Source organism: Cnephaeus nilssonii, assembly GCF_951640355.1.
Source record: "Cnephaeus nilssonii genome assembly, chromosome: 3".
Classification (NCBI taxonomy): domain Eukaryota; kingdom Metazoa; phylum Chordata; class Mammalia; order Chiroptera; family Vespertilionidae; genus Cnephaeus; species Cnephaeus nilssonii.
The window spans coordinates 1,555,418-1,564,006 of record NC_137074.1 but is presented as its reverse complement, the minus strand read 5'-3'; the positions used below and the strand labels follow the sequence as shown (position 1 = coordinate 1,564,006).

At 61.5% G+C, this 8,589-nt stretch overlaps 1 protein-coding gene across 2 annotated transcripts in view; it reads right to left on the bottom strand.

Moving 5' to 3' along the window:
* Nucleotides 1-3,109: 3,109 nt before the first annotated feature.
* LOC307096917 (interleukin-10 receptor subunit beta-like) overlaps nt 3,110-8,589 on the bottom strand; it is a 45,416-nt gene continuing 39,936 nt past the window's right edge. Inside the window, exons 12-13 of one of the 2 annotated variants that reach the window (XM_079766644.1) lie at nt 8,284-8,444; nt 3,110-4,142 (exon numbers count right to left, since the gene is read on the bottom strand). In XM_079766644.1, coding sequence (XP_079622770.1) covers nt 3,966-4,142; nt 8,284-8,444 — 338 coding nt within the window. In that variant the 3' untranslated portion in view covers nt 3,110-3,965. The remainder of the gene's footprint in view (nt 4,143-8,283; nt 8,445-8,589) is intronic. The other variant, XM_079766643.1, reaches the window with a different exon arrangement.

The window sequence follows — 8,589 nt, the reverse complement described above, 5'->3', positions numbered from 1 at the left end:
GGAGGTGTGTGCAGGGGGAGGTGTGTGCAGGGGAGGTGTGTGCAGGGGGAGGTGTGTGCAGGGGGAGGTGTGTGCAGGGGAGGTGTGTGCAGGGGGAGGTGTGTGCAGGGGGAGGTGTGTGCAGGGAGGTGTGTATAAGGGGAGGTGTGTGCAGGGGGAGGTGTGTATAAGGGGAGGTGTGTATAAGGGGAGGTGTGTGCAGGGGGAGGTGTGTGCAGGGGGAGGTGTGTGCAGGGGGAGGTGTGTGCAGGGAGGTGTGTGCAGGGGGAGGTGTGTGCAGGGGGAGGGGTGTGCAGGGGAGGTGTGTGCAGGGGGAGGTGTGTGCAGGGGGAGGTGTGTGCAGGAGAGGTGTGTGCAGGGGGAGGTGTGTGCAGGGAGGTGTGTATAAGGGGAGGTGTGTGCAGGGGGAGGTGTGTATAAGGGGAGGTGTGTATAAGGGGAGGTGTGTGCAGGGGGAGGTGTGTGCAGGGGGAGGTGTGTGCAGGGAGGTGTGTGCAGGGAGGTGTGTGCAGGGGGAGGTGTGTGCAGGGGGAGGTGTGTGCAGGGGAGGTGTGTGCAGGGGGAGTGCAGGGGAGGTGTGTGCAGGGGGAGGTGTGTGCAGGGGAGGTGTGTGCAGGGGAGGTGAGCGGAGCCCTTGTTCGTGGAGACGCCTCTGTTCCCACCCACAGCATAAACCCGGGGTCAGCCCCTCCCCTTCTGACCTGCCCTGTCCTTGGGAGGGGGCTGCGGCCCCAGCCTCCAGCTCGTCCTGTCCCCCCAGGACTCCCACCTGTGGGGGAAGCTGCTCCGTCCACTCCTCACTGGGAACCCACACAGAGCGCCCCCCTCTCTCTTTTTAAAATTTTTTAATTTTATTTATTTAAAAATATATTTTATTGATTTTTTACAGAGAGGAAGAGAGAGGGATAGAGAGTTAGAAACATCGATGAGAGAGAAACATCCATCAGCTGCCTCCTGCACACCCCCCACTGGGGATGTGCCCGCAACCAAGGTACATGCCCTTGACCGGAATCGAACCTGGGACCCTTGAGTCTGCAGGCCGACGCGCTATCCACGGAGCCACACCGGTCAGGGCTCTCTCTCTTTTTAAATATGGTTTTTATTGCTGTGAGAGAGGAAGGGAGAGGGTGAGGACGAGGGGTTCAGGCAAATCAGCAGGAAGGATGCGGAGGATCCAGGGCAGGGAGGGTGCTGATGGGCATCTCCTTTCTTCCCTCCTGAGCCCCAGGCGTCCACAGGCCTCCCGTCACTCACGGGGAGGAGCCTACGGGAGAGAAGTGATTTCTCCCTGAGGGAGACAAGCCCCAGCTAGAGTGAGGGCACTGAGAACGGAAAACACGGAGGTCACGCCCTCACAATCCGCTATGGGACTAATTTTAAAATCCTGCACCGTAAAATGACACCAGGAAAGCGCACAGACTTCTGGTCTCCACCCAGGCGCGTCATTAAAAATGCCGTGATTTCAGGTTGTGCTTCTCCTCTTTGGGGGCCTTTGAATCTGCTTTGCTGGGTGATGTGGCACAGGGAAGGGGGGTGTGGCAGAGCTGTTTGTGAAGTTCAGGTCACACCCACGAGAGTATGTTTCAGGAAGAATGGCTTTGTGGAGTGCCTGCTGTGTGTGGGGAGCGGGAGCACCTACTGTGTGCAGGCAGCAGGAGCGCCTACTGTGTGTGGGCAGCGGGAAGGCGTCTTTAACGAGTGCACTGAGCCCAAGGTCCTTGACTCCCTCCTCCAGGTGGAGAAATGGCTCCTGGCAGACAGCAGGCAGGACGACCAAATACCCACTGAGTGAATGGACATAAAAATGGCAGCAAACCCTGGCCAGTGTGGCTCAGTGGACAGAGCATTGGCCTGTGGACTGAAGGGTCCCAGGCTCGACCCTGGTCAAGGGCATGTACCTCAGTTGCAGTCTTGATCCTTGGCCCTGGTCAGGGTGCATGCACGAACGAGGCAACCAATTGATGCGTCTCTCTCACATTGACGTTATCTCTGTATCTCTCCCCCTCCCTTCCATTCTCTCTAAAAATCAATGGAAGAAAACAAACAAAACAACAACAATAACAAAAATAGATAAAAATAAATGGAAAAATGGTGAGGAGTAACCAAAATAATCTTATCAAATAATAGAGAAACATGTAAATTGACCGTACCTCTGCTATGTCCACAGCCAATCAGAATGAGTATGCAAATTAACCCAACAAGATGGCGGTTAATTTGCATACATACCTGGGTCCCGGGAACCTCCTCGCACCCAGTCACTCCCAGCCGGCCATCGGAGGGGCTGAGCCTGCGATCGGAGGGGTGGGGCGGGGGGGGGGGCGCTTCCCAAGCCTAAAGCCTGGGGCTTGGGAAGGGGCTGAGCCTGCGACCAAACGCAGACCATTCGGAAGTCAGCGCTGGGTTGCCCAGCTGCAGCCTGAGACCCAGCACTGACTGCCCAGGTGGCTGAGACCCAGAGAGTGAGTCAGGGTCTGATCTGCAGCCTCAGTGGAAGCTGTTGATCAGTGTACTTACCTCTCTCTTTCTCTCCCTCTTTCTTTCTGATCTTCCCCAGCAGCCAGGCTTTTCTTTCTCTCCCCGCCTCCCGGGGCTGCTGTTAAGCCCCGCCTCTTTGATTAGGCCCAGAGATGGGCCTGGAGATGCTGACTGGCATAGGAACCAACCAATCAGAACCAAAGGTGGGTGCTGTGGGGAACCAATGACTGCCTAGGAGGCGGAGCTTCTGACGCTGACTAGCATAGGAACTGACCAATGAGAACCAAATTGGCCAGCAGAAGAGGGCAGTTGGGGGCGACATCAGGCCTGCAGGAGAGGGCAGTTAGGGGTGCTCAGGCTGGCAGGCAGAAGCAGTTAGGGGTAATCAGGCAGGCAGGCAGGTGAGCAGTTAGGAGCAGTAGTCTGATTGTGAGAGGGATGTCTGACTGCCGGTTTAGGCCCGATCCCTGGGATCGGGCCTAAAATGGCAGTCGGACATCCCGCAAGGGGTCCCCAATTGGAGAGGGTGCAGGCTGAGTTGAGGGAATCCCCCCTCCATGCACGGATTTCGTGCACAGGGCCTCTAGTAGTAGTAATAATAATCTTACCTAATAGATAAACATGTAAATTGACCCTACCTCTGCTACGCCCACAGCCAATCAGAGTGAGTATGCAAATTAGAAGGCCAAAGATGGCGGCCGCCCAGCTGCTCCAGCCACAGAGTGGCCAGGCGGGGCAGGACGCCTGCTATGGGGGCGGGGGCAGGCGAAGGGATCTACAGGAGCGGAGTGCTGCAGTGAAGACAAGACTGCAGACTCCGGAGTCTGCAGCGAAGATGAAGATGGCAGACTCCAACAGGAGTCTACAGCGAAAACGAAGATGGCAGACTCCGGCCGGAGCGAAGGCCTGGGTCCCGGGTGCCGGAGGAAAACCGGTGCTGGAAGCCAAGGGAAGGAAGGCCTATTGCACGAATCTCTTTGTGCATCGTGCCTCTAGTAATAATAATGATAATGATGATGATGATGATGATAATAATAAAGGCACTTGAGAGCCTCCTGCAGCGAGGCAGTTCTGCGGGTGGCATTGGGAACACATGCCGACCAGAGAGGAGAACTTTATTGGGGCGCCGGCCCCACATAGAACAGGAGGAACATGACCCTGAGAGGCACCCGAGAACCCGAGTCCGCGCTGTCCAGTGTCCTTCCCCATCGATCGATGGCGTCGGGCGGTGGGTCGGCTTTTCCCGCTTCCGCTCTGATCCCAGGGCTGGCGCTTCCATTTCTCCCGACTGCGCGGTCCTCGGTCAGGGCGCCGTGAAGCAGCCAGGCCCCGCGAGGCGTCCTCTGGTGTGTCCACTGGCAGGTCAACCCAGGCTTGGGTTCGAGGCTCCAGACCTGGCCCAGCGTCTGAGTCCCGGGCTGGGGTCCCGGCCTCGTGGCTGGTCGCCCTCAGAGGCAGCGCTGAGAAGTGGGGTGCACCCCTCCCAGGGACTAGCTGGGGGGCAGGCCCGGCCCCGACGGGGTCCCGCGGCCGCTGCTGTTCCCCGGGGGCTGCGGGCTGCTTTCCGAGACTTCGGTGACGACACTCAGCTTGTCGAAAACGTCACTCTCGTCCGAGGGCGGGAAGGAGAGGAACAGGAGCCGGTTGTGCTGGGGGCGGCTCAGGAACTGCGAGGGGAGGAGAGAGCGAGCGAGTGACCGGAGGGCCCTGGCCTGGGCTCAGAGCTTTTACTGGACTCCGGGCTGGAAAACGCGGCTTTATGTTTACTTATTAAATCCTCACTCGAGGGTATTTCCCATTGATTTTAGGGAGAGTGGGAGGGAGAGGGAGAGACAGAGAGAAACATCGATGTGAGAAACACACTGATTGGTTGCCTCCTACACCCGCCCCGACCAGGGCCTGGGCCAGGGAGGAGCCTGCCACCGAGGTACATGCCCTTGACCAGAATCGAACCCGGGACCCTTCAGTCCACAGGCCAACGCTCTATCCACTGAGCCAGACTGGCTAGGCCTGGAAAACCCAGTTTTAAAAAATATGACAAGAACAGTATGAGAGTTCCTCACAAAATTAGTGACCATGTGACTCAGCAATCCCTCCTAGGGAGACCCCCAGAGACCCGAGGCAGGGTCTCGGAGAGGTACCTGCACCCCCAAGGTCACGGCAACATTCGTGGCCGCAGCCAAGAGATGAAAACAACCGGGTGCCCCCTGGCAGATGAACGGATGCACAGCGTGTGGTCCATCCACACAAGGGAATGGTATTCGGCCTGGAAGGGAGGGAGTTCTGCCCGACTGCGTGGCTTGGTGGTTGTGTTGAGCTGTGTCGCAGTTCGATTCCCGGTCAGGGCACAGGCCCGGGTTGCGGGCTCGATCTCCAGTGGGGGGCGTGCAGGAGGCCGCCGATCAGTGATTCTCTCTCATCATTGATGTTTCTCTCTCTCTCCCTCTCCCTTCCTCTCTGAAATCAATAAAAATATATAAAAACAGAGAAAGAAACGACAAATTGGCACCTTGTTTCCCGAGGGCCCAGAGGTGCCTGGGAGGAGGTTTGGGGCCGTCACCGCGGCTGCCCCGACACAGCCCACGCGCCATCTCCTCCAGAAGCAGGGCTGTCGCGGGCATGGGGGTGGCGGAGTGGGGGGGCGCGGGCTGGGGGAGCGTCCTGGGGCTGAGCCGGGCCTTGGCTGCTCCCAGCATCCTGCGTCCCTGGAGTCAGCCCTCCGTCCTCCCGTCCAGCTGGGGAGCCGAGAGCCCCCCCCCCCCCCCCCCCCCCGAGACGCAGCTGGTCCCCATCAGCAGGTGCGCTAAGCGCAAAGCACACGCCGGGCTCCGAAGGCTGGTGTGGAGGAGGGTGTGTTTCAATCGCTGCTGAAACCCTGGCTGCCTGTCGAGGCCGTTCGGACATGCTGGGTCCCGTACAGCGGTTACAACTAACGTTGTCTGTCCCCTCTCACTTTGAACATGGCAGCTCCTGGCAACTTAAAGCCCGCGTGGCTCGCGCTGTGTGTCCACCCAGTGCATGCTACGGACATGGGCTCCTCACGGCAGCCGGGGCGAGTCAGGCCCGAGCCACCGTCTAGTCACCCTTGTGCCCAGCTCTCTGGTTCCTGAACGGCCTGCTGATTTCACGGCTGCGTTTCTATCCCCGGGGGCCACCCGCGCTCCTCCTCTCCAGGGTGAGACGGAGGAGCCTTCTTTAGAACAGGAGGAACGTGACCCCAAGGAGGTCATGTCAATGTAAAAGCACCCTTCTGCACACCCACCCGTCCCCAGCCTGTTCCTCGTCCCCCTCTAGGCCAGCAGCAGGCCCCTCCCGGATGCAATCCTGTGCAGGTCGCAGCCAGAGAGGAGGATGGGGGCTGAGTCTGGCTCCACTGTGCCTCCCTCCGGAAGGTGACACCTCACTGCCGCGCTTCATGGCGAGGCCCGTGTCCGCTCTGTACCGGGCTCTTTCCAGCCTTCCACCCATTACTTCCCACCGTGTTGAGGTTTTATTCCACAACTAGAGGCCCAGTGCATGAAATTCACGCACGGGAGTGGGGTGGGGGGGGGTGTCCCTAGGCCTGGCCGGCGATCAGGGCCTATCAGGGCTTTCCTTCCCCCGGCTGCTGGCAGCTGGTCCCCCCACCCCCCGCCGCTGCCACTGCTTGCCATCTGTGTGGTGCTGCCCCCCCTCCCCCGCCACCGATTGCCTCCCTCTGCGGGTGACAGGCGTGGGGTGCGATCGCTTGGTTGGCCTGGGTCTCCCTCCGCGGGGCGATCGCTGGCTGACCCCGCACACCCGCCACAGCGTCGCTGGCCGTGGCCTGGGCCTCCCTCCGCGGGGCGATCGCTGGCTGACCCCGCACACCCGCCACAGCGTCGCTGGCCGTGGCCTGGGCCTCCCTCCGCGGGGCGATCGCTGGCTGACCCCGCACACCCGCCACAGCGTCGCTGGCCGTGGCCTGGGCCTCCCTCTGCGGGGTGATCGATCATGGACTGATGGCGGCCCCCCCCCCCCCCCCCCAATCGCATTGCACCCGCCTTGGCTGGCCTGGCGCCAGCGTCTGTCAAAGCGTGGTCGTCTGGAAGGTCCTCCGGATGGTAGTTCTGCTGTTCGGTCGTTCGGTCCATTTGCATATTACGCTTTTATCATTACAGTTAGTTGACGTGCTGTAGCAACATAATGTGACCTCACCCGCCCTGACGTGACTGATGTCAGCTGCTGGCTGCACTGCCCCCTGGGTGGCCCCAGGATCTGCCCAGGGGGAGGGGGAGGGAAGTATGTCCCACTCTCCGGTGGGTAAAGGAGGAGGCTGGGGGTGCAGGGAATGGACTAGAAGCTGCGTCGATTCTCCTGGAAAAGGGGGAGAGGCGAGGGCAGGGGAGCCGTGCTCGGGCTCAGGCGCCCCGTCAGGCGGCGCTGCTGGGGGACCCGGAGCCGGTGGTGGCGCAGTGCATCCCGGCTGCACGCAGCTCACAGCCGCAACGCCCCACCCCAGCCACCCTCCCAGCCCCAAAGCATTCCCGGGGGGTGGGGTGGGGGGGCGACCCTCTGCATTGCAGTCGGGGGAGAGCGGCCTGGGAGGAGCCTGACCCGCTCCCAGGTCCTGGGCTCCCGTCCTCGCGGGCCCTTGTCCAGCAGCCCCGCCTGTTTCTCTGCTGTTACAGGGCTGGCGCCTGGTCACGTCTGCAGAGCTGTCCAGCCCTGGGGGGCGGGGGGGGGGGGCTCCACTTTGATTGTCACAGAGCACCCCACACCTTTCCTGTCTCTTTGATGGCGAAGCCCGGAGCAAAAACAACACCACAGCGTGGCTTCCTCTCGGGTCTCCGTCTACAAGGCGCCTTCTACCCGGAGGAAGGGCCGCCCTCCGTTGTTTCCTGCTGCAAATGCGGGGTCCCGCCTTTCACCGCTACGAGATTCTTTCTTTAAAGTTACTGTTCAACTATTTTACTGCTTTTTAGAGAGAGAGGAAGGGAGAGGGAGAGAGAGAGAAACATCAGTGATAAAAGAGAATCATTGATCGGCTGCCTCCTGCACGTCCCACACCTGGGAGGGAGCCCACCATCGAACTGTGACCTCCTGGTTCACAGGTCAACGCTCCACCTCTGAGCCACATGGGTCTGGCCAGTTTTAGCGTTTCAAATGCTTATTTTTAAGTGGTTATATAAATATCTACATAAAACCTCGGTTTTGCCTCTTGACCTGCAAAGCCTAAACTATTTGCTTTCTGGCCCTTTAAGAATACCTGCTGACCTCTGGCGGAGAGGGTTCCCCAGGAGACACAGCAGAAACCTGGGACCCGGAGTCAGGCTGCCCCCCTCACGCCAGGCCCCTCCGGCCGAGAAACCAGCCGGCAAGGTCGGGAAGGGCACGACCTCCAGGTGGGAGTCAGCTCCTGGGACCACCCCTGCTCCTCCCTTCGGGCTGCGGCTGAGCACAGGCGCCAGGCAGGAGCAGCCGGCGCCAGGCAGGACCAGCGGGCGCCAGGCAGGACCAGCGGGCGCCAGGCAGGACCAGCAGGCGCCAGGCAGGGCCAGCGGGCACCAGGCAGGGCCAGCGGGCGCCAGGCAGGACCAGCGGGCGCCAGGCAGGGCCAGCGGGCGCCAGGCAGGACCAGCGGGCGCCAGGCAGGACCAGCGGGCGCCAGGCAGGACCAGCGGGCGCCAGGCAGGACTAGCGGGCGCCAGGCAGGGCCAGCGGGCGCCAGGCAGGGCCAGCGGGCGCCAGGCAGGACCAGCAGGCGCCCGCAGGCCTGAACGACTCAGGAGGAAGCTCCCTGCGGTCAGGGCCCGCCCTGCACCCGGCCCCCCGCCCCCCACCGCCTACCTCCTTCAGGTGCTGCGGGAGCGCGTTGCCCGGGGAGAAGGTGTACTTGGTGCCCTTGTAGATGCTCCACAGCAGTGCGAAGCAGCCGGCGAGCAGCAGGCAGGCCGCCAGCACCGAGGCCGCCAGCACCGAGGCCACCACGATCCAGGAGGGCGCGCTGTCTGCAGGGAGGCAGCGCGGGTTACACTCTGTCCCTGCCGAGCGGCTCACAGCCACCGAACACTGTCCCCACCACCGGGTCCGGCCACACCCCGAGCAGGGCCGTCCCTTCATCCCGGGGGGGGCGCGGGGGGGGGAAACCCAGCA